Source organism: Pholis gunnellus (assembly GCF_910591455.1).
Source record: "Pholis gunnellus genome assembly, chromosome: 23".
Classification (NCBI taxonomy): domain Eukaryota; kingdom Metazoa; phylum Chordata; class Actinopteri; order Perciformes; family Pholidae; genus Pholis; species Pholis gunnellus.
Genome location: NC_136550.1, coordinates 4,020,787 through 4,045,862, shown reverse-complemented (window position 1 = coordinate 4,045,862; position 25,076 = coordinate 4,020,787). Strand labels below are relative to the sequence as shown.

The 25,076-nt window shown below is 40.1% G+C and overlaps 4 protein-coding genes across 4 annotated transcripts; all 4 read left to right on the top strand.

Moving 5' to 3' along the window:
- The first annotated feature begins 204 nt into the window (after positions 1 to 204).
- On the top strand, positions 205 to 9,883 carry LOC306714544 (GTPase IMAP family member 8-like). The gene is made up of 4 exons (XM_079184588.1): positions 205 to 270; positions 567 to 1,719; positions 6,952 to 7,124; positions 8,149 to 9,883. Exons 1-4 carry the CDS (start codon positions 264 to 266, stop codon positions 9,213 to 9,215), a joined length of 2,400 nt encoding a protein of 799 aa, XP_079040714.1. The 5' UTR covers positions 205 to 263; the 3' UTR covers positions 9,216 to 9,883.
- Positions 3,503 to 6,306, top strand: LOC306714774 (GTPase IMAP family member 7-like). Its single transcript, XM_079184905.1, has 2 exons — positions 3,503 to 3,811; positions 4,711 to 6,306. Exons 1-2 carry the CDS (start codon positions 3,805 to 3,807, stop codon positions 5,565 to 5,567), a joined length of 864 nt encoding a protein of 287 aa, XP_079041031.1. The 5' UTR covers positions 3,503 to 3,804; the 3' UTR covers positions 5,568 to 6,306.
- Positions 9,884 to 12,243: 2,360 nt separating the features above from the next.
- LOC306714772 (GTPase IMAP family member 7-like) lies at positions 12,244 to 15,357 on the top strand. Its single transcript, XM_079184902.1, has 2 exons — positions 12,244 to 12,375; positions 13,256 to 15,357. The coding sequence occupies exons 1-2, from the start codon at positions 12,369 to 12,371 to the stop codon at positions 14,239 to 14,241; spliced, it is 993 nt and encodes a 330-aa protein (XP_079041028.1). The 5' UTR covers positions 12,244 to 12,368; the 3' UTR covers positions 14,242 to 15,357.
- A 271-nt stretch (positions 15,358 to 15,628) lies between these two features.
- On the top strand, positions 15,629 to 24,476 carry LOC306714542 (uncharacterized protein). Its single transcript, XM_079184586.1, has 15 exons — positions 15,629 to 16,178; positions 16,577 to 16,948; positions 17,153 to 17,248; positions 17,542 to 17,775; positions 18,061 to 18,226; positions 18,311 to 18,367; positions 18,482 to 19,085; positions 21,104 to 21,114; positions 21,209 to 21,447; positions 21,846 to 22,211; positions 22,369 to 22,464; positions 22,791 to 23,024; positions 23,259 to 23,424; positions 23,509 to 23,565; positions 23,679 to 24,476. The coding sequence occupies exons 1-15, from the start codon at positions 15,942 to 15,944 to the stop codon at positions 24,239 to 24,241; spliced, it is 3,498 nt and encodes a 1,165-aa protein (XP_079040712.1). The 5' UTR covers positions 15,629 to 15,941; the 3' UTR covers positions 24,242 to 24,476.
- The last annotated feature ends 600 nt before the right edge of the window (positions 24,477 to 25,076 follow it).

The window sequence follows — 25,076 nt, the reverse complement described above, 5'->3', positions numbered from 1 at the left end:
TGGAATATTTTCATCTAGATTTACAGCTGAACTACTTCTTGTAGAATTAAGACACCAGAGAGAACTGGATGTCAGCTGTTTCACATCATTCAAAGAGAGGGACGGGGAGGAGGGTTATGTGGTAGAGCTACTGTTGTGACTGTTAAAGGTTTAACAGGCGTGTCGAGGTAAAAAAAATACTTAAACAGGAAGATACACGAAACACATTCACATGCAGTCTTGTACGACCAACTGTCGCACCGTTACTTCACTTCACTATCAACATGGACGGTAAGTTAATTTGTTTTAACACTTTCTTCTCATATAGCTGGACAGTGATCGGTTCTGTTATGAGAGATTAGATACACAAGATGTGTTTGATGCTTGTGGGTCTCTTTATGTTACATACATCATTCTGTTATTAGATAATGCAACTGTTTCAGAAGTAAAGTATTAACTGCTTTCCCTTTTCATTGTGACTTATGACCAGTTATGATTTTTATTGTAATTGAGCTCATGTGTAGCTTATATGAAAACAACCAAAAGGCGAAAGTACTGTATTATTGATGGACATTATTCTCTTTCAGAGATGAAAATTGTCATCCTGGGAAAAACTGGAGTTGGGAAAAGCAGCGTGGCTAACACCATATTTGGAGAGGACCTGTTCAAGATCAGCCACACCCTCAACTCTGAAACAAGTGAATGTCGAGCAGAAACTAAACCTGTCAATGGAAGAAACATCACTTTGATCGACGCTCCTGGTTTCTTCGACACAGATCGACCTGAGGAGGAGCTGAAGCCTGAGATAATGAAGTGCATCACAGAGTTCGCTCCTGGGCTTCATGCTTTCCTCATTGTGCTGAAAGTGGAGAAATTCACAGAGCAGGAGCAGGATGTCATCACTAGAATAAACCAATATTTCTCTGAAGAAGTTTTCAAATATGCGACAGTTCTCTTTACTCACGGTGACCAGCTCCCTGAAGGACAGAAAATTAAGGACTTTATCTGCAATAATATGTTTGTGAGTGATCTGGTGGAGAAGTGCGGAGGCCGCTGCCACGTCATTGATAATAAATACTGGAAGAAGAACAACCAGCAGGATGAATACAGGAGCAACCAGTTCCAAGTGAAGGAGCTACTCAACACAATAGAAAAGAGGATTGAGGCAAACGAAGGAAGCTGCTACACCAATGAGATGCTACAAACAGTGGAGGCAGTAATAAAACAGGAGGAGGAACGCATTAGACAGTCATCAGGAGACATGCCAGAGAAAAATATCAGAAAGAAGGCTAAAGAAATAGTGTCTAAGAGGTTTTTGATCAAACTGGCAGGTATCACAACAGGTGCATTGTTAGGAGCTCTTTTTGGTGGAGTGTTGATGGGTGGAGAAGTTTGTAAAGTTTTCAAGGAATGTCTGTCGGAGCCAGGACAATGCGAAAGAGTTTTACCCAAAATTGCAGCAGTAGTAACAGCAGCAGGATCAGCAGCAGGAGGAATAGCAGGAACAGCTGGAATAGCAGTAGGCACACTGGTAGGGGCAGTTACTGTAGGAGGAGCAATAAAAGGAGGTTTTAGAGGATTAGATGCAGCTGAGGGAGCAGACACACCACGCAAAGCAGCAAAAGGGGCAGCAAAAGCTGTCATGAAGGATGTGCGATCTGTCTTTAAAGTTCCTGATAAGACAGCCAAGTACAAATCAGAATCAAAAGCTTTACTCAGCCCTCAGAACTCTGACTCTTAAAGATGGGGAGATAATTTATCATTGAAAAAGTCACACCTCTCTTTGAATAAAACAAAACCTTTAACCACTGAGATGATCATGTTTATTCATATGTAATATGTAATTGTATGATCCATACTGTTAACATGTATATATTTTTGAGATTTGCACCTGTTTTTTCTTTGTCTTTTCTAATTTGTGTTGCAACAACAATTTAACTCGAGATAAAAGAAAAGTTAAATCTTTTCTGATCTTTAACACAAAGTGTCTGATGTGTTGTTTCATGTTTTGTCAACTGCAGCAACAAACCACAAATATTAAATTGATTCAATATCTTTCATAGATAAGATCTTTATTAAATGTTCAAATCAAACTAGTGTACACTGTTGGTTATATTTCTGTCTCCTGATGAAACATTGTTCACTGTTTCCTGTTACAAATCTAACCAGGAAACGTTTTATAATCTATGTACAGCATCATTTTATTAGACAATAGTTGTGGTTCTTTGTGGATCACAATGTATCACCAAGACAAATATGAACAACGAATAAATTAAACCTGTCGAAAAATGATATTTGAGCAAATAAAGTTTTTACTTGGTAGAATAAACTACCCCCCCCCCCCCCCCCCCCCCCCCCCCCCCCCCCACAAACACACACACACACACACACACACACACACACACACACACACACACACACACACTTAGAGCCGGTGAAAGTGAAACTTAAATACAAGCAGACTCAGAGCACAGGACAAGAGACACGCAGGAAGGTTGTCTGTTAGTAAGTAGCTTCATTCAGTTATTATTATATGTTAACGTTGCTCACTGTACATTACTCTGTAACTTCCAGTGTATGATTCTGGAAAGTCATATGTGATGATAAAATATCATAAATGATCACATTTGAACAATTGTAATCAAAGCAGTAAACTACAGCAGCCGAGCATGCAGCCTCCTGTGAGAGAGGACGAGTCACATGTTTGGTATTTGTGACGCGTCGACCATCAACATCATCTGGCCGGTAACATTTCAGCAGAGTAGTCCATGTCATGTATATCTGAGAAGACTGTTGCTGAAAGCTTTGTCAGCTGCTATAAACTATTTATCAAGAATTTCTGTTTTATTCACAAAATATTTTAATTCTCAAAAACTTGAATTCAAATGTAAAGCTATAATCAAACAAAAGAATGCATTAGACTCAAGTCCTCTCTGGTAGTTGTTCCTCCTCTTCTCCGTTTACACTCGCTGTGAGACTGTTACTCTAAACAGACTGTTGCTCGTCAACTATCATTGACCTGATGAACACGTTGAGTCTTTATGTCTCATTTAGGTTCATGACTCTACTCTCTACAGGAGATGTGCACTATTAAGTAGATTGGATGTATTACTGTGAGCCTAAACAGAACAAACTGCTAGCGCCTCACCTGCCCACTAGAGAGCAGTGTAATGTAATGATTCATGGTGATAACGTTTGGTGTTTAAATGTCAGTGAAGAATATTACATTAACATTTAATGAGATAAACTGCAAGTCAAGAAATAATATATTGTGACTCTACGGCAAAAGCTGCTTCAATCTATTCCGACCACACAAATATGGACAAGTATCCATGAGTGGTACTTGGTGTTTGATGAGGTTGTGCTTTTAGTCCGAGTTGGCAAAAACAACTCCATCTAAAAGTAAGACGACTGCACATTGAACAAAAAGCTTCTGTTTGACATCAGTGCACAGGAATCAAGGTGTCTTACTGAACTGGGTCACATGTTAAGAACTATAGAAGAACATTAGTCACAAGCTGGAGATCACCTTCATGTATCAGTACCTTGTTGACCTGTTGTCAGTGTTTGGTATGTAACATACTGTAGAGGTATGGAGGATGAACAAACACAAAAACAACTTAACATGCCTCAGCAGCTGTTTAATATGCAACAGAGCCAGTGCTTTTCTTTAATGCGTACGCTTGCACGCACGCTGTGATGTGCTCATACCAAGAAACAAGTCAAACAGGCGGCAAAAGAAACAGTCACAAACAGTCACAACATCCGAGTCCGAGAGATCCGAGTCATTTTTTAACTCTGCACTGATTTCCATCTTTTGAAAGCATGAGCGGTAAGTTATGATTATTTTTCACATATTTTTAAATTGTTTTCAGTGTTTTGATCACAAATAACATGTTTTAAGATGTTTCAGTTCATTAATATTAATATTTCTTTTAATTAGAGTTTAGTTTAGTATCAAAGAATCATCTCAGATGGTTGCTTTTTGAATAATCGTGAGTAAATGGTCAACTTCATCCACTGCAGTACGTTACAATGGAGTTACATTTAAGATCAGGTCTATTTTGAAAAGTACCTGCATTTCATACAATCTGGCTACATTGCATATGTAAAAGAGCAATTTCCATTACAGCAATAAAAGACGCTTTCATTTGGCTGCTCTACATGCGTTTTTTTCATTTAACTATTCCGTGAGATTTTACCTCACCCCTTCACAACCTCGAGCAGACTCATGCAAAACAATGCAATTGTGAAGTGATTGGCTTGTAATGGGTGAGTCCCTGTTCAATTCAGCGTACCCAAAATATAACCTGTTTGGCTTATGAATATAACTTACTTTTTCCATAAATTTGTGTAAAAACTAAGCAATGCATAATCAAAAAATATTTTTAAGTTTCAACATTATTTCTTTGCATATTTAAAACACATCTGTATTAATATCCATTGGAACCGCTTCTTCACAACTTTGCACAAACCCATCCACTGCACATAGACAATATTTCCATATTATTACTGTAAAATATTGGTAAAACAGCAAACAAGAATACATATACAATCTTTGTCCATATATGTACCTGTAAGTCTAATCTGAACACTGATAACGTTAAGTTAGATAGTTATATTGTCAGCAAAGTTTCACTACCTTTGAACTACCTTTCTCACTGTACATCTCCTGCAACTCCAGAGACAAACGAACGTAATTACTGACACAATGTCATTATTGTCATCTAGAATCAACAAGAAGGATTGTGGTTTTGGGAAAAACTGGAGCCGGGAAGAGCAGCCTCGCCAACACCGTATTTGGAGAGACTTTGTTCCCGATAGATGGTTCACCCAACTCAGGAACAACTGAATGCAAAGCAGAAACCAAATGTCTCGATAAGAGAAGCATCAGGTGGATCGACACTCCTGGGTTTTTTGACACAAAGAGGTCTGAGGAAGAGATGAGGGCTGAGATAGTGAGGTGCATCACAGAGTGCGCTCCTGGGCCTCATGCGTTTCTCATTGTGCTTAAAGTGGAGAAATTCACAGAGCAGGAGCAGGATGTCATCAGTAAAATATGTGAATATTTCTCTGAAGATGCTTTCAAATATGCGACAGTTCTCTTTACTTATGGCGACGAGCTCTCAGAGAATACGAAGATCAAGCAGTGGGTCGTTCAGAATGCAGCTCTGAGTGATCTGGTGAAGAAGTGTGGAGGCCGCTGCCACGTCTTTGATAATAAATACTGGAAGAAAATCCAGCAGGATGAATACAGGACCAACCAGTTCCAAGTGAAGGAGCTACTCAACACAATAGATCAGATGATTGAGGCAAACAAAGGAAGCTGCTACACCAATGAGATGCTACAAGCAGTGGAGAAAAAAATACAACAAGAGGAAGACCTCATTAAAGGGTCATCTGCAAACATGTCACAGCCTGAGATCAGAGCGCAGGCTAAAAGCAACGTTCTGAAGCGTTTGCTCATCGTGATGGCAGGTGTGACAGTAGCATCCTTGTTGGGACTTTTCTTTGGTCAGAAGAAAGATGTAACAGCATCATTAGGGCTGTTTATGGGCGCACATGTGGCGATACGATATGCATCATGATTACAGGGGTTACGATTTAACATATTGCGATAAATTGCAATACTGTAAACAAGGAGATATAGTGCGATTTAGAAAGAAATCTGATTTTAAGAAAACTATCATGTAGAAACATAACACAACTAACAATTACCGGCATTGTCCATTAATCTGACACATATTTCTTCAATCAAATAATACATCATTTAACGGCACAAAAAATGTGCTAAAGTGTGTGTGTGTGTAAGCGCATGTTCGTGTGTTTTTGGCATGTTACGGAAGCCTTCATTCCCAGTTTACATTGTTACGCTGGAATGGAGTCAAATGGCTCATTACAGAACTACTATCTAGTGGCTGGGGGTTTAAAACAGCACAACATTAACCAATGTCTCCCACTAATCTCTGCATGTAAACTATCAGTTAAAAATCAATCGTGTTTTTGTCAATGGATACATTATCGCAACGCATAACATCATAAAATACTCAAGTGTATCAATATTTTCTTTCAGAGTTCTTGCTGAATACTTTCCATCAACATATGAAATGATTTTATGTGTAATGTGTTCTATCTGATGTGTGACACATTGTGCCATTCATTTGCTTGCTTTGCTATTCGTATTGTCTTAGCTCTGTGTGTAATATCAGTGAAAGCCTCTATCCTTCAGTATACCAACGCTTACGAAGATCATTATCTATTTTGGACCTCCATAATCTTAAGCAACGTTTGATTCTGTTTTCATTATTATACAACAATAAATCTGAAAAATATTCATATGTTTCCAAGTGTTTTCATTCATTCATCAGCTGAGGGCCCTCACGATAACACAGGTACGAGTCAGGATTTCATATCATTACAGTGGAACAAAGAAGGAGATGAAATTAAGAAAATGATATAATGAAGACTGGAATATCTTCGCTTCATCATGCACATTTCAATTTATAAACATGTCTGGAGAAAAAATACATGATTTTTTAATTGAACTTGCATTGTTATATGTTACGTGAATGTGCCGCACTGACTCATGGCCTCTTGGCACTGTGCCCATACGGCTGTTACAGCTGATCACGACGCCTTCACCGACAGCATTATCGTGCAAGCGTAGAACCCCCCCCTCTGGTTCCATGATAATAGCAGTGCGGAGGCAACACAAACACAAGTGTCAGAGTGTCGACTCTACAGAATTAACCCTAAACCAAAGATTTAATAAATCACATGATGTTCAGGGTGAAATGTATTCATTTTTTGGACATAAAATAATCTAAAACTACATTTGGAGGAATTGTCAGCATCGATGTCCTATAAAATGACATATTTTCAGTGATGTAGACATTTGTGGTGGACCCTTGTTATTACTTGTGCTTATGTTGCAGTATATTGATGCCTCTAATGTACCTGAATGAAAACAAGTCCAATGTGTTTTGATCGTTTTATCAGACCGCAGCTGAAACAAGTCGGACAGGTCGACAGAAACGAAGCAAGAGGGAAGTCACAGCGAGAGAACAAGAGAAAGAGTCTCTGGAGACGTGTCGCGGATCTGAGTCCTTTTTTGCACAGATTTCTACGTTTTCACAGCATGGACAGTAAGTTGGGCTTATTTTTTCAACTGTTGAGCACCATATACTTTTATTCAAATTCAAACTGTTCAAAATTCTAAATGTATTTGGGTCTCAAAACTCACAACTAATCCTACAACGAGGTTAAAATATATTTCAGTTGTTCTAATATATTTTAGTTGGAAAGGAAATCATTTTCACTTTGATCAAATAAGCTCTGATAGACGCTACTTTAAACCTTATTCATCAATATTCATCCAAACAGGATTTGTGGATTATAATGTCATGTAAAATTATTTCTTATTCTTGTTGTGTCATTGAAAAAAGGTATGACAGTATCCATGAGTTCATTCTCAGAACAATGAAGTTAAGATGTTTAAAATGTGCAGCTGTCAGGTAGCTTTATCTCTCACAGTCCCTAAAAATGAATGTGATTTTTAAAAGGAGCTGTATTTAACGTTCTGAATATTAATATAGCAGCAAACAAATATTTGCTTTGTAAAGATATAGTAGAGTAATGTCTACATGAGCAGAGAATGAAGTTGCTCTCTCTGTGAGCCGTCGCCATGTTAAGAGCTGTTGAGAGGGAATTGCACCTTTAATGCGTGTTTTTTGTTCTCTACCAACAACTAGGTGCTTTCACACCTACATTTTGTACTACTGTTTAGTTATTTATTTTAAATGTTTCAGTTTTTTTATTGTATATATTGTGCATTTTTAATATTTAATATTTTTTACTCTGTTATTTTTATTGCTTTACCATAAATGCTGCTGTAGCGAAAAAATGTCCACTTTCGGGATGAATAAAGCATCTATCTATTTATCTATCTATCTATTTATCTAACCAGTTTGCCCCGGTTATAACAAATTCAGGTGCGGGTATCTTCCCTGATTATCAGGTCAAAAACTGTTTGTCAATTCAAAAGAAACCGAACCAGAACTAAAATACTCCATTCTTCCATTGATCCGGACCAAATGATCCAAACTACAGGTGTGAAAGCAAGAGAGGAATGTACTGATTTACTGATACAGAGTCACTTTTCTCTTCCAGTGTCGAACACATGGAGGATTGTCCTACTGGGGAAAACAGGAGTTGGAAAGAGCAGCCTTGCCAACAACATATTTGGAGAGGCCAAATTCCAAATAAACAATTTGAATGACTTGAAAACACATTGTACTACAGCCGAAACCCAATCTGTCAACGGAAGAAGCATCACTCTGATCGACACTCCTGGTTTCTTTGACCCAGGCAGCTCTGAGGAGAAGGTGAACCCTGAGATGGTGAGGTGCATCATAGAGTGCGCTCCTGGGCCTCACGCTCTCCTCATCGTGCTTAAAGTGGAGAAATTCACAGAGCAGGAGAAGGCTGTCGTCACACAAATCTGTGAAGACTTCTCTGAAAACGTTCTAAAATACGCTGTGATCGTCTTCACTCACGGTGACCAGCTCCCAGAGGGAATGAAAATGGAGAAGTATGTCGAGCAGAGCGAGGGTCTGAGCGATCTGGTGAAGAAGTGCGGGGGCCGATGCCACGTCGTCGACAATAGATACTGGAAGAACAGCAACGAGGACTACAGAAGTAACCAGTTCCAGGTGGCAGAACTGCTCGACACCATAGACAAGATAGTGACAGAAAACAACGGAGAATTCTACACAGATGAAAAGATACAAGAAGTGGAGGAAGACATTCAGGAAGAGGAAGAGCGCATGAGACGATCCTCAGGAAACAAGTCACAGGAAGAGATCAGGAAGCTGGCTAAAAGCAACGTCTTTAAGAAGCAGGCGGACGATGCAGCTCCAACATGGATTAGAGGTGTATTGGGGGTCGCAGTCATAGCTGGATTAATTGCAATTGTCTCAGCTGTGTTGATCAATTTAAAATCCGTGAAGGTGTCAGAGGAAGCACCACTGTTTAATGAAGTACCAGAAGTGGTGGTAGAACAAGCTGGGACAGCTTTAGGCACGTCTCCACCAGAGACCCCTCCAACTACAACAGGAGGGGTAGTTGAGGTAATACTCACACCAGTGAAGCTAATACAAAAGACATTTGAAGTTATCATGGAAAAACTTTATGCTTTGTATGAAAGAACGTACGATCCTTGGAATCCATTTGAATGAACACTGAAGCAGAATCAAATAAAAAGCAGCTGAGGTCTTAATTAAGTGAGGTTGACATGAATAGTTTCAATCCTACAACGCTTATATCAAATGATTGTTATCATTCTGCTTTCATTTGTCCATTCAGGCCTCTTACCTTCAGGAGGTCCTTGTGTCTGTGATTTAAACTTTGTGCTGGTTCCCTTCAGCTGAAAAGAGAACCACTTTGATTAATGTTCTTAAAATACAGTGTAAATATAAAGTAAATGGAGGAACAAACAATATTTAGAAAATATATCCGTTTAGCTAATGATATTGAATCTAAAAGTGGTTGTTGGATCATGAATCAAGACTTTGTGGTGTTTTGGGGCGAGTCACCTTATTTACAGGAGCAGTTCAGCTCACTCTTCTTCTGAAGGAACACATGAACTGTAAAAACTGTTGTAAAATGTATTCTGTAGGTCTGGAGGAGCTTTTTAAAGTTTGAAAAATAACATTGATTGATGTTAGAACACTGTTTTTTTAATCTGTCTCTTTTGAGTCCACCAACTTAATGGAAATGACATTTTAAATCATAGGTGTACCCTTTAATGGTGATTATTTTCTATTTACTATTCTAATTGCCATTTGTGTTAATTTGTTTCAATTTGTCATAAATGTATTATGTAACATTAAAACAGCTGATTGATCACATGTCTTATCGGCTTCTTTTTTCATATAACCATCCACCTATGCTGTTAAAGTCTAACGCTGACTATACTTCTTACTTTCTCACTGTCAATAAATTCCATTACAAGACTAAAACAAACAATTCATTGATATTAGCATTATCTATATTAATCTTGGTATTATCTATATTAGTAAGTACTATTTGTGTAGCCAAAGCCTATGTTCCTCGTTTCCTCTGTGACATAGATCTCCAAATAGCTTTTAGTCAGACCAACGAGACACTTTTAATGTTAATGTTTATTCTGAAGCAGTTTTGAATCTGTATTTGATTCCCCATAAACAGCAAACAACTGTAATCTTTTTACATTTACAGGAAAGAAGGACTCTGGCCTCAGGCCACAGGTTGAACACAAAGGCCTTTTTGTTTTCAGTCTGTTTACTGGTACAGTTGAATACGGATGCTGCCAATAAAAACAGATTAAATTCCTTCCAACTTCTTTTGTCTCCCTCAGAGACAAAACACTCCACCCTAAAAAGGTACGAAAAGGTGCAGCCGCCATCCTCCCTCTTTGACACGACATGTATAAAGATGAATATTCCATTTACCATGTATTATATTCTTGATGCCTTTAACAAAACGCCCCAATGCTGCAGGATATTATTATTTTCACTGCACAGTATGAATGTAATATGCACTCATGCAACACTGAGTTTAATCATATTTAGTGTAGGGACTGATGGTTTGCTTTGTAGTGAATGTAGTCGTGTTTGGGAGTGACACACATCACGTAGCTGCATTTACCTGTTAACAATTATTTTGATCGAATGAAAGATCATCTATTTGAATGAACACTGGAGCAGCATCAAATAAAAAACAGCAGAAGTCTTCAGAGAGGTAGACATTGACTTATAGATTGTTGCAATCCTGATTCATTCATGTAAAATGATTGTTATCACTTTTCTAAATGGGTAAGCTACACAACTAAATACTTCAGTTATGTATTGAGGCTTCTGACCTTATGGAAGTCTTTGTATCTGCTTCAAACTTTGTGCTGGTTCCTGTCAACTGAAAAGAGAACAACTCTGATTACTTTTCTTCAAATACAGAGTAAATAAACAGTGAAGTAGTAGTAAACAATATTGGAAGAGAAATGTTGAAAATGGAAACGCATATATTCATCTCACTGTCTTTAACTAATTGTCTTAAATATTTAAGTGGTTGTTGAGTCATGAATTCATATTTGAGTAACGTTTGATAAAAACTACAGCGCCAAAGTGTAAATTACGAGCTTTCATTTACTGAGCCTTGAACAAATAATTATACTTTAAATATGTTTTACTTGTTGTTAAAGATCTACATCTTCAGGGGGAACAATTGTGCTCGGAGCTGATTGGATCCTTGTGCCACAAATGGGTAAGAACGTTTTAAAATGTTAAGAGGCAAAAACATTGTTGGTTTTGATCTTTTTATTGGGTTTGTTGACGACCTGCCAGCTTCAACCTTTATGGCCGCTCTTCCACCAGATCACAGATCACAAATTGTTGTGCCAAATAGACTTTTGTCAGACTACAGAGTCACTTGCAATGTTAAAGTATATTTTGAAGAAGCAATTTCTGAGGTTCCTAAAAAACAGCAAATAACTGTAATTTATATTTTGTGATATTTTTAAAGACCAGAATAAACTTGAACTTGTTTTTACATTTACAGGAAAGAAGTACTCTGGCCTCAGGGCACAGGTTGAACACAAAGGCCTTTTTGTTTTCAGTCTGTTTACTGGTACAGTTGAATACGGATGCTGCCAATAAAAACAGATTAAATTCCTTCCAACTTCTTTTGTCTCCCTCAGAGACAAAACACTCCACCCTAAAAAGGTACGAAAAGGTGCAGCCGCCATCCTCCCTCTTTGACACGACATGTATAAAGATGAGTATTCCATCTATCATGTATGATATTCTTGATGCCTTTAACAAAACGTCCCAATGCTGCAGGATAGTATTGTTTTCACTGCACAGAATAAATGTAACATGCACTCAAGCAACATTGAGTGTGATCACATTTATGGAGCTTTGATGGCAGATGTTTCTTGTACACTTGGCACTATTAATGTGAGTCTGGTTACACAGCCTGTACGATACTCTCCAGCTGAATATGTAATAAATCAACTAAAATAACATTCTTTTCAAGCTGTACCTTCCAAACCACAGTCACCACCCTGAACAGCTGACCTGCCAGGTCAGGGTGGCCTCTGCGAAGCATCACATGAAGTTCCACTTCAACCTGCTCATCAGGAAACTGTCATTAATGAATTCATAACCTTTTGTTTCGACTTATGTAATGCCCTGTTCACTGGCATTAAAAAAAGGTTTGAGGTTTGTCGGAAAGTTTCTGTCGAGCGAGTAGAAAATGAAAGTAAACTCACACCACAGCAAGAGAACAGAAGGAAAAACATCCAGCAGGGAACATCCAGAAGTGCGGGGGACGACGGTGATTTCATTTGTTGCAACATGGACGGTGAGTTGAGATATCAGTGCCGTGGTGGAGAAAGCGTCTTCAGATTAGTGTGTGTAGCAAAAGTTGCATCATTACACTGTAAGAGTCTTGTGTTGAAAATGTTACGATAGGATGAAAACATACTGTTACTTGCGTAACAATATCTGTCAGACACATGTGGTGGAGTAAAAAGTGCAATACTATACTGTAATATTTAGTACTAATAGTGATCTTATAAGTTCATGTATCTCAAAGTTGTGCTAAGTACAGTACCTGAGTAAATGTCCTTTTACATTCCAGCACTGCATCAGTGTCAACACTGGGCATCATCCTGGACTTGATTCTTTAAAACATACTTTAAAAGAAAGAAATGAATACTTCAGCTCAAAACAAACCTGACCTGACCTGACGCAATGTTTTAATTATCAGGAGACACATGGGCCAGGCTCAATGTTGTGATCACTAAGACCAGCCCTTAACTTTTCATCTGGCGCCATCATCAGGCCAGAAATATGATGTGTTCAATACTTCGGTTTATGAAAAAGAATACTCGCAAACCAAATGGCATTCCCATCAGCCTCAGCTGTTCTATGGAAGATTTAAAATGTCTCAGTAAAAACCAATCACACAACAACTGTGTGTGTGTAACAACATCAAGCAAAAATAATTGTCCTTGTATGTATATATATATGTATGTATTTCATGTAATTATGACGCAGTAAATGCATAACAAATACAACCAAATATGCACTTTTACTCAGGATTTTTTACCACTTTCTGAGTTTATAAACAATTGATCAATTAAATGAGAGAAGTTGCAACCCTATAACACAACATGGCAGGTTAACAGAAGTAACAGTGAAATGTATTTGACTTATTCAGAGTCATTGTTCTCTTCTAGCGCTGACTCCATGGAGGATTGTAATACTGGGGAAGACTGGAGCTGGGAAAAGCAGCCTGGCCAACACCCTATTGGGAGTGGATGTGTTCAACATAAGCCACTCTCCCATCACCGACACAAGTCGTTCTCGTGCCGAAACCAAATCTGTCAACGGGAGAAGCATCGAATTGATCGACACTCGCAGTTTTTTTGACACAAGTGGGTCTGAGGCACTGCTCAAGGCTGAGATAGTGAGGTGCATCACCGAGTGCGCTCCAGGGCCTCACGCCTTTCTCATTGTGCTTAAAGTGGAGAAATTCACACAGCACGAGAAGGACGTCGTCAATAAAATATGCCAAAATTTCTCCGAGGAAGCTCTCAAATACGCCACAGTCGTCTTCACTCACGGTGACCAGCTCAAGGAAGGGACGACAATCGAGGAGTTTGTAGGTCAGAACAGAGATCTGAGTGCTCTGGTGAAGAAGTGCGGAGGCCGCTGCCACGTGGTTGATAATAAATACTGGAAGAACAGCGGAGGGGACGACGACAGAAGTAACCAGTTGCAGGTGGCAGAGCTGCTCAACACACTGGGCAAGATGATTGAGGCAAACAGAGGAAGCTGCTACACCAACGAGATGCTACGAGCAGTGGAAAAGGAAATAAAGAGAGAGGAAGAGCTCATCAGGCAGTCATCAGGGAAGATGTCACAGGAAGTGATTAGCAACAAAGCTAGAAATAGCGTTTTTGACAGGCTACTGATCAGAGTTGCAAGTACCGCAACAGGTGCGTTGTTGGGGGCTTTGCTCGGTGTGGGAAAGATGGTCGCAGCAATTGTTTGCCAGGATGTTCCAGATGCTACAGCCCTAGCATCAATAGTAAGAGAAGGGGCAGCAACGGCTGCTTTAAGTGGGGTAGTAAAGGGCGTCAAGATAGGATATGATGCAGCGGAAGGAGCAGTAAGTCCAGGGGAAGCCATAAATAAGACAATAAAGGGTCTGTGGAAGTAATCTGGGGTTCCTGCAGATACAAACAACACATAGAGCACTGACAAAAGGAGGTTGATGTTTGTTATATAAGACACATAAAGCATGTCAACTATAGGGAGAGTGAGATACTTGTTTTATGGGTGAGACAATAAATGATTAGCTGGAAACAGTTGGAATCTGTGTGATTAGTGTTCAGGGTAAATAATGAGTTTACATTTGAGAAAATATTGATGACGACATGTTATTAAGTTTGGAAGAATTGAATTAAAGGAGTTCGAAGACAATCATTGTGAACTTGGATATTGTTAGAATGCCATAGGACCACTTTTTTGAAAGATCATCTTATCTCATTATCTATTTTTTTTCTTTTTTAATTTCCATGACTTTGAGAGGCTGAATAATGCTTTTTTTAAATGGATTTCTCTTTATTTAGGTGTTTTTGCATTTTGTTTTGAGTGATTCAATGCATGTCAATACTTATTTTTTCAGTCTCTTTGTTGTGCCGGCTATAATCAATAATCAATCATTCCTTATGTTAATCAAAATGAATTCTATCTGGGAAAGAGGAAGGACATTTATTTTGACACTGTGATGACATATATTAGATATTTTTGAAAGGTTTGGACTCGTTATTTTACACTTTCCATGACTTTGGATGCTGAAAGATGCTTTTCTGTTTTTTCATTAATGTGTTGATTTTATTGTTAAAGGTATTGCTTGTTACAAGTTATATAACGATCTAACAGCTGTGTGCTTTTAAGTGTTTTATAGTCTGTGTTTTTTATTGCTACAATAAATTAACAGCATTTAAAAGAATTTAATTTTATTGGGTTTCTGGAGATTACAACCTTTTTTTCAATATCCTGAGAAAACATGGTAATATAAACTTGAGAGAATGTTTAAACAACCTGTTAATACTCTGCAGCTGAATATGACTGTTGCCATAAATAAGCCAATTTAAATACCAGCCGGTACCTTCCCAGCCAGTTACCACCCTAAACAGCTACTGTAGGTGCAGCCATCACTCGCCATCACCCACACCCTTCTATCCAAAACACAGACTGAGCTCCAATCAGAGTTTTAAAGATCACAAGAAAAGAAATAAGCTGAAGTTGGGCACAATGTCTAACTACATCAGCTCTTTATTATTTTTATCATTCACAAACCCTCAAGAGATGTCGATTTTCCAGCGTAAAATGCTATGATTAACAAATGATCACTGGAACATGGTGACATGCGGTGGAGAGAGAGAGAGAGAGAGAGAGAGAGAGAGAGAGAGAGAGAGAGAGAGAGAGAGAGAGAGAGAGAGAATGTCCTTAGAATAAACTGTAATACAAAGCTATGGAAATATCACATCAATAAACAAACAATGTGCCCAATTTCAGACTGTTGTGGGAAAAAACTTCGATGGATAACTTCTGAAATAGAAAAGCACAAACAACGATTACTCTTCTGAAATACTTTGTAAAGCATTCTACATGTTTTTTTTCAACTCTTTAATTAACATTAATTTATTAACAAGTTTCAGCTAAGTACACAAAACTAAAACCAGCTATAAACTAATTAGATACACCTCATTTTAGTGACACATAAATTAGCTTTTAAAAAAATAGCCATTATCATTGACGACGTTGAAAGCCCCGCCTCCCCTCCCCAGGTCTCTGAGGAGAAACGAAACTAACGGTTCCTTTCCGTTTACTTTCTCTGCGCGTAAATCAGAAATGGCCGAGCAGCAGCCGGAGCGCGGCGTCGACCTGGACCAGAACCAGTTCTGCTGTCCAGTGTGTCTGGACCTGCTCAAGGAGCCGGTCACCATTCCCTGTGGACACAGTTACTGCAAAAACTGTATCGAGGATTGCTGGGACCAGGAAGTGAAGAAGGGACTGTACAGCTGTCCTCAGTGCCGGGAGACATTCAGTCCGAGGCCGCTTCTGAAGAGGAACACCATGCTGGCTGAGGTCAAATCTATGTGACTCACCAGTGAAAGATATTACAGCCCTATGCAGCCGGTATCTGTGGATTCATTATGATAAATACACATATGTCTGCAGACCTTATAAGCACCAATGCACATCTATCAAACATACTGAGCCCTTTTAAATACTGTGGAGTGAAACTGTCCAAATATGTTGCAAAATGTTTGCACTGCAACTCCAACTGAGCTCTGAAGTGGGCCTGCCTATCCCAATCATTGTCTATAAATAAGTGCACTTAGAAACTATACAAATATAGCATATTCCTAATTATTATAATACCCAATTTAGAGGATTGTGGCATCTTCTGTCGTCATTCTGCTTCTGTCCCGTGTTTCCTGTAATGATCTGTGTTTATCACCGTTCTTTCCCGTCATCCACAGCTGGTGGAGAAGCTGAAGAAGAGCAGCACCCAGCAGCCCTCTCCTTCTCTGGCCTGTGCCGGCCCAGAAGACGTCGTCTGTGATTTCTGCTGCGGGACCAGACGAAACAAAGCCACCATGTCTTGCCTGGCCTGCTTGGCATCTTACTGTCCGGCTCACCTCGAGCCTCACCACAGTGTTCCCGAGTTGAAGAAGCACCAGCTGGTCTCGGCTACAGTCCCACTGCAGGGGAAGATGTGTGAGAAGCACAACAAGCTGATGGAGTCAGACTACTGTCGGACGGACAGGAAGTGCATCTGCTATCTGTGTGTTATAGATGAACACAAGAGACACAATACGGTGTCATCTGCATCAGAGAGGGCTAATGAACAGGTAGAGGCAAAAACACAGCACAAGTAGTGAACAGGAAACTTTAGACTGTTGAATAAAACCCTGACAGATCTGCAGTGATCTGCTTGTTACTGCTGTGTGTTAGTCAAATCAAATCTTTATGACAACTAGTCCTCAGTTTTGATGGAAAACACGTAATACTTGTAGTAACAAATCATTTGCTGTTGCTCCAATCATTTCTTGCAGAAACAGCTGATTGAGAGTCAAAAGAAAGTCCAGCAGAGATTCCAGGAGAGAGAAAATGAGCTGAAGGAGCTGCAACAAGCTCTGAAGGATTTCAAGGTGTGGAAATTAGACTTCCTGTTTAAACCCGAGTCTGCATTGAGCACTATAGAAGAAGTCTTGTTTGGGTTTTGAAATCTGTTTTAAACTGGGACTACGATGACATGTGGATGGAGCCTTTTCATGTTCTACAGTCATTAAAAACCACCACAGACTCAAGTGTTAACACATTGATTCAGTTTGTCGTTACAAAGGATGTATTAAAAAACACGTTGTGTGAAAACAATCTGAACTTTGCCACAGAGAACGTATTTATTAAAAGGAAAAATCATTGTTTTTGTTTGTGTGAACAGAGTTCTACCCAGCCTGCAAGGAAGACCTGTGATAAGATCTTTGATGAGATGATGTCGTCCATGAAGAAAAAACGCAGTTTGACGAAGCAGCTGATCAACGCCCAGGAAGAGACGGCGGCCGCTCAGGCCGAAGAGCTGCAGCTGCAGCTGGAGGAGGAGATCAGCAAGATGAAGAGGAGGGACGCCGAACTGGAACAGCTGTCTCATATGGACGACCACATCCATTTCATTCAGGTACCACTTCGGTGCAGAGCGACTTTATCCATCTGTTTGTTTTTTGTCTTTCTGTCCGTTTGAATGTAAATTCTACATTACTGAATAAGTCAGTGCTGCACAGCCGAATCACTCACGACTGTAACTGCAGAAGCGAAACTCAGAGGTCAAAAGTGCCATCTGCTGGCTATATTTGACGGTGCAACACGTGACTTTATGTGTATGTTTTTTTTACAGATGGTAAATATTGTACTGGTAACTATTTAAAGGTTTCTTCTGGTCTCCGGCTTATTGATTTCCCTCCAGACCTTCCAGTCCCTCTCCGCCTCCTGTGAATCTCCAGACCTGCCACCTGTTACTGTTTTATATCCTCAACCTTCAACGTTCAAACCTGTGACTGACTGCGTCTCTAAACTGAGGGATGACATAGAGAGCCTCCTGGAGGACACGTGGCCCAGGATCCCTTCCACAGGTACCTGAGAGAAATGTATAAATCCAGATTCACACGGTGGTTTTATTCAGGTCCAGTAGTATTTAGAATCTGTTTTTCTGTCAGTGTCTACGATAGATGTTGTGCCGCCTGCGCCAAAGACCAGAGAGGAGTTTTTACGCTGTGAGTAGAACATTTAACTGTATGCAGTTCCACAATATACCAACGCATTAATGATGAACTGAATATTTAAAGGTTGATATTGGCGTTTTTTTTCCTGCTTTGTTCCTCCGTCAGATTGCCGTCCTCTGACCCTGGATGTGAACTCCGTCTCCCAATCTTTGTCCATTTCACAAGAACACCGGCGGGTCACAAGTAACTACTGTGAGGTAGATAACAGTCAGGATTATACTCTTGGTTATAATAGTGGTTATAATAGAGGTTATAATAATAGTTATAAAGAATTCAAACCCAGGCAGGTTATCATGCAAGTGTTGTGCAGTGAGGGTTTGTCAGAGCGGTGTTACTGGGAGGTCAGTTGGAGTGGTTCTACTTGGTCCGTGGCAGTGTCCTACAAAGACAGCAGCAGGACAAAGGACTTACAGTTTGGAAATGATAACAAGTCGTGGAGTTTAGTGTGCTCGCCAAATGGTTACTCTCTCCGGCACAACAACGGAAGCAAAGCGGTGTCAGGCCCTCGATCCTCCAGCGTCGGAGTGTACCTGGATTATAGATTAGGTACTCTGTCCTTTTATAACATCTCCAACACGATGACGCTGCTCCACAGAGAACAGGTTACGTTCACTCAGCCTCTCCATCCCGGACTTGAGCTGAATAATCGGAAAAATAATGGATTTCAGGCCGATCTCAGAAACTATTTTGCAGAACTGATAAAGTCATGGTGATCAAATGTATATTGGGGATGGTTAATGTGCCACTGTTGATCAGGCAGTAGTTGGCTTTCCAATATACACCATATGATAAATGAGAGGATGTGATTTTACAAGAAGTGTAAAACAACTGTAGAATCCTGCCTTGTCATAGTTGAAGGTCCTGCAGCATGTAAAAAGGCAAGTGTATTTATATAGCACACTTATTTAGTTGTTGACTGTATTCTGAGCCAGTGGATGCGTGTGAACTTGAAACAGAAGAGGCACCAGAATGGAGCCTTGGGGAACTCCGCGTGTCATATTTGTTCGCTCAGATGTGTAGTTGCCTATAAACACAAAGTAGTCCCTGCTCTTTAACGTAGGGTTTAAACCAGTTTAGTGATGTGCCAGAAAGTCCCCCCCCAGTGTTTACTCACAAAGCATAACCAACTGTTATTATTGAGCTACTTGTTTTGTGAATGTGTGAAACATTATATAAGTTGGAATCCAGGATTTAGCGATCAAACTTATTTCCTAATAATTCCTTCCTTTGTTCAGAGTCTCTGTGATTAATGTTCTATCAATACAGGGTGAACAATTAGTATACATTTGAGAACATATTGTTGACGACATGTTACTAGATTTGGAATAATTCCTGAGGAAAATCAAAATGTAATTGTAAAAGAGAGAGTTTGAAGACATTGATTGTGAATCAGGATATCAGACTGTTATGGGATGACTTTTTTTGAAAGATGAAAATTATTAATAATCTGAAATGACGACTTTATTTGACACTTTCCATGTTTTTATTTTAATACTTTACTCTTTATTGAAGTGATTTTTGCATTTAGTTTGACGTGTTTCAACAACAGATTCTACATTCTATGTTTATTCTCTATATCACTGTTCACTCGTATATACTCTTATACATAACTCTGCACGTACCGCTTGTTGCACTTCTGCATTTCGTTGTCTCACTATTTTACTCTGTTTAATGAGAATAAAGTTTAATCTAATTCAACTTTTTCGTTTCAGTCTCTTTTGTTGTTGTGCCGGCTACAATAAATTCATGACTGTGATTTATGAGACTTAATTCATTCCCACTGTGTCTATCAAACAATGTGGCCACTTTTCACCTAATGTGGAAAATATCCCTGAACAATTCCTGAAATAGAAAGCCCCAAAAATTGCTGCTCTTCTGCAACGCGTTGAAAAACATATTTCATACTTTTACAACTGTTTATTATTTATAATTCATTTAAATCATTTCTTTATAATTCCCCTGTCTAATACAGTAATTCTGGAGCTGCTCTGTATGTGCACAAGTGTGTCTGTCATAACTGCTATGCAAACAAAGCAATGTACAAAGAAACCTCATATTAAGAGTTTAGCAGATGTATTTTTATTCATCTTTTGGTGGAAGTGATTAAAGGTATGAAAAAAAGTAGCGTAGCTTACCTTTCATTCATCTGTACTGCTTTGTGGTTTAAAGACGGTCATCTCCTCTATCACAGGAGTCTGCATGTTTTACTTCAGTTGCTGATAGAGCGAGTTAGGGTGTTGCTATTATTTTGTCCACCTCATTTAGGGTAGGCTCAGCAAAAGGGGGACACTTTTTTTTGACAAATGCACTGGGGCACCACGACAACAAACATTCTCACTCAATTCCTGCATGTTTTTATGAAATCCTTCAATCCTTCTCAACATGGGCAAGTAAAGTTTTGAAGATCATTGATCATTGTTTGAAGATTATAAACTCAAACCCAATTATACACAAGGACAACAACTCTTTAAGATAATGGAATGCCTACTGAAACAATTCAATTGTTTAAAAAGTAAGTTTTACAGACATACATTCTGGACATTGTTAAACTATAATGTATACTGCAGGAATTCTGCACTAAACACGATTAAATAAGTGCCCCTCTTTACTCTAAACGGCCCCACATTAGCTAACACCATCAAACAGGTAACAGTGTTAAACTCTGTTTAACTTTCACCCACAAATATCACACGTTACATGACGTCAGCAGCGGGTTGCTCTCTGAAGCCCCGCCCCCAGTGGGAGGAAGCAGGCGTAGCTGATGCGTATAAAAGCGAAAGCCAAACTCGCGACGGGTCTTCCTCGGCACGTGAGACACTTCACACTCATCAGAAATGGCCGAGCAGCAGCCGGAGCGCGGCGTCGACCTGGACCAGGATCAGTTCTGCTGTTCAGTGTGTCTGGACCTGCTCAAGGAGCCGGTCACCATTCCCTGTGGACACAGTTACTGCAAAAACTGTATCGAGGATTGCTGGGACCAGGAAGTGAAGAAGGGACTGTACAGCTGTCCTCAGTGCCGGGAGACATTCAGTCCGAGGCCGCTTCTGAAGAGGAACACCATGCTGGCTGAGGTCAAATCTATGTGACTCACCAGTGAAAGATATTACAGCCCTATGCAGCCGGTATCTGTGGATTCATTATGATAAATACACATATGTCTGCAGACCTTATAAGCACCAATGCACATCTATCAAACATACTGAGCCCTTTTAAATACTGTGGAGTGAAACTGTCCAAATATGTTGCAAAATGTTTGCACTGCAACTCCAACTGAGCTCTGAAGTGGGCCTGCCTATCCCAATCATTGTCTATAAATAAGTGCACTTAGAAACTATACAAATATAGCATATTCCTAATTATTATAATACCCAATTTAGAGGATTGTGGCATCTTCTGTCGTCATTCTGCTTCTGTCCCGTGTTTCCTGTAATGATCTGTGTTTATCACCGTTCTTTCCCGTCATCCACAGCTGGTGGAGAAGCTGAAGAAGAGCAGCACCCAGCAGCCCTCTCCTTCTCTGGCCTGTGCCGGCCCAGAAGACGTCGTCTGTGATTTCTGCTGCGGGACCAGAAGACACAAAGCCACCATGTCTTGCCTGGCCTGCTTGGCATCTTACTGTCCGGCTCACCTCGAGCCTCACCACAGTGTTCCCGTGTTGAAGAAGCACCAGCTGGTCTCTGCTACAGTCCCACTGCAGGGGAAGATGTGTGAGAAGCACAACAAGCGGATGGAGTCAGACTACTGTCAGACGGACAGGAAGTGCATCTGCTATCTGTGCATTATAGATGAACACAAGAGCCACAATACGGTGTCATCTGCATCAGAGAGAGAACAGGTAGAGGCCAAAACACAACTAGTGAACTAGTGAACAGGAAACGTTAGACTGTTTAATAAAACCTGAAAGATCTGCTGTGATCTGCTTGTTACTTTTTATATAATAATAATTGTAGTAACAACACCAATCCCACATGACAAACAATCATTTCTTGCAGGAACAGCTGATTGAGAGTCAAAAGAAAGTCCAGCAGAGATTCCAGGAGAGAGAAAAGGAGCTGAAGGAGCTGCAACAAGCTCTGAAGGATTTCAAGGTGTGGAAATTAGACTTCCTGTTTAAACCCGAGTCTGCATTGAGCACTATAGAAGAAGTCTTGTCTGGGTTTTGAAGTCTTGCGAGGTGAGCTCTGATCCTGTGTTTTTAAAACTGGGACTACAACGACATGTGGATGGAGCCTTTTCATGTTCTACAGTCATTAAAAACCACCACAGACTCAAGTGTTAACACATTGATTCAGTCTGTCGTTACAAAGGATGTATTAAAAAACACGTTGTGTGAAAACAATCTGAACTTTGACACAGGACTTGTTTTTTTTTAAAAACAACACGCCATCATTTTTTGTTTTGTTTGTGGGAACAGAGTTGTAGCCAGACTGCTGCGGAGAGCTGTGATGGGATCTTCAACGAGCTCATCTGCTCCATGAAGCGAAGACGCAGTTTGACGAAGCAGCTGATCAACGCCCAGGAAGAGACGGCGGCCGCTCAGGCCGAAGAGCTGCAGCTGCAGCTGGAGGAGGAGATCAGCAAGATGAAGAGGAGGGACGCCGAACTGGAACAGCTGTCTCATACGCCCGACCACATCCATTTCATTCAGGTACCACTTCGGTGCAGAGCGACTTTATCCATCTGTTTTTTTTTTGTCTTTTTATCTGTTTTGTTAATTCTACATTACTGAATAATCTGAGAAAAAGTGCCATCTGCTGGCCATATTTGACGGTGCAACACGTGACTTTATAAGTTTGTGTTTTTTTTTTTACAGACGGTAAATATTGTACTCGTAACTATTTAAAGGTTTCTTCTGGTCTCCGGCTTATTGATTTCCCTCCAGACCTTCCAGTCCCTCTCCACCTCCTGTGAATCTCCAGACCTGCCACCTGTTACTGTTTTCTATCCTCAACGTTCAGCGTTCAAACCTGTGACTGACTGCGTGTCTAAACTGAGGGATGACATAGAGAGCCTCCTGGAGGACACGTGGCCCAGGATCTTTAGCACAGGTACCTGAGAGAAATGTATAAATCCAGATTCACACAGTGGTTTTATTCAGATCCAGTAGTATTTAGAATCTGTTTTTCTGTCAGTGTCTACGATAGATGTTGTGCCGCCTGCGCCAAAGACCAGAGAGGAGTTTTTACGCTGTGAGTAGAACATTTAACTGTATGCAGTTCCACAATATACCAACGCATCAATGATGAACTGAATATTTAAAGGTTGATATTGGCGTTTTTTTCCTGCTTTGTTCCTCCGTCAGATTGCCGTCCTCTGACCCTGGACGTGAACTCCGTCTCCCGATATTTGTCCATTTCACAAGAACGCCGGCGGGTGACATGTAAAACCTATCAGGGATTTTTTCAAAGCATTGACAATTATTATAGTAATTATTATACTGCAATCTCAGGCCAGAGGATTCCGATCATCAGGCAGGTGTTGTGCAGTGAGGGTTTGTCAGAGCGGTGTTACTGGGAGGTCAGTTGGAGTGGTTCTACTTGGTCCGTGGCAGTGTCCTACAAAGACAGCAGCAGGATAAAGGACTTACAGTTTGGAAATGATAACAAGTCGTGGAGTTTAGTGTGCTCCCCAGATGGTTACTCTTTCCGGCACAACAACGGAAGCAAAGCGGTGTCAGGCCCTCGATCCTCCAGCGTCGGAGTGTACCTGGATTATAAATTAGGTACTCTGTCCTTTTATACCATCTCCGACACCATGACGCTGCTCCACAGGGAACACGTTGCGTTCACCGAGCCGCTCCATCCCGGCCTTGGGCTGAAGGACGCACGCGGTGGACATTACGCAGAACTGATCAAGTTGTGGTGATGGAATGTTGAGGTCCCGCTGAGTCATCTTTCTGCCAATTTTCTCTGGAGCTTTTCAGCGCCAACAAGAAGTTCTGCAAGAAAAACTGGCCACTACTCTAATGAGAATATACAGAAAATGTCATTCATGCACGAGCACTTTGATTTTGGAAGTTCTATTAGTTTTAAGCATATTTAGAGCCCATTATGTCACCTTTTTTAAAAAAAAATATGATCTAGGTCACGAGGAGTGGACATGGTTATTTTCAGTTGTTTAAATTGTCCAACACATTGATGCATTTATATGCAGAAGAGTATGTTTTGGATCAATTGATTATTTTCACTAGTTAATAAATAAAAACATGCATAAGCACAACCCGTTGTTTCTGATTGTCATTTGTCTCCTGGCAGAAGATTAACAGGCAAATATGTCTCTAGACAGACTTAAGTGTCTTCTTTGCATATCTAATTTAATCTTTGCAATCTCTTTTGTAGCTTAGTGTCTTCATTAAGGCGACATATTTTGCTGTGGGGAGATACTTGCTGCGTCTGACGACATTTCATTATTTGATGATGTCAGATGGCAAAAACCAACCTGACTGTTGCAGGGCGTCTGTGGTGCTGTTGAGGTGTTCCTGTTGTTGATTCAAACCTCATTGATGTAAATGGGGTGAACAACATATTCGAAAATATTTTAATTGTTAGATCAACCAAAGAATGTCTTTGAGAGCACTGTCGCATGGACACTAGAGGGCACATGTATACCTAAGTAGGCTACTTCCTATTGGTGTAAACAACTTGGATATGAGTTGAGGCCAAGCTGCAAGGACACACCTGTAGCACCACAACTCAAACAT

Coding starts and splice junctions, on each gene's coding strand:
- LOC306714542 (XM_079184586.1), top strand. CDS start 15,942: ATGGCCGAGCAGCAGCCGGAGCGCGGCGTCGACCTGGACCAGAACCAG. Junction 17,776..18,060: donor ACCACATCCATTTCATTCAG/GTACCACTTCGG, acceptor ATTTCCCTCCAG/ACCTTCCAGTCCCTCTCCGC. Junction 18,368..18,481: donor CAGAGAGGAGTTTTTACGCT/GTGAGTAGAACA, acceptor TTCCTCCGTCAG/ATTGCCGTCCTCTGACCCTG.
- LOC306714544 (XM_079184588.1), top strand. Junction 1,720..6,951: donor CCTCAGAACTCTGACTCTTA/AAGATGGGGAGA, acceptor AATGAAAACAAG/TCCAATGTGTTTTGATCGTT. Junction 7,125..8,148: donor ACGTTTTCACAGCATGGACA/GTAAGTTGGGCT, acceptor TTTCTCTTCCAG/TGTCGAACACATGGAGGATT.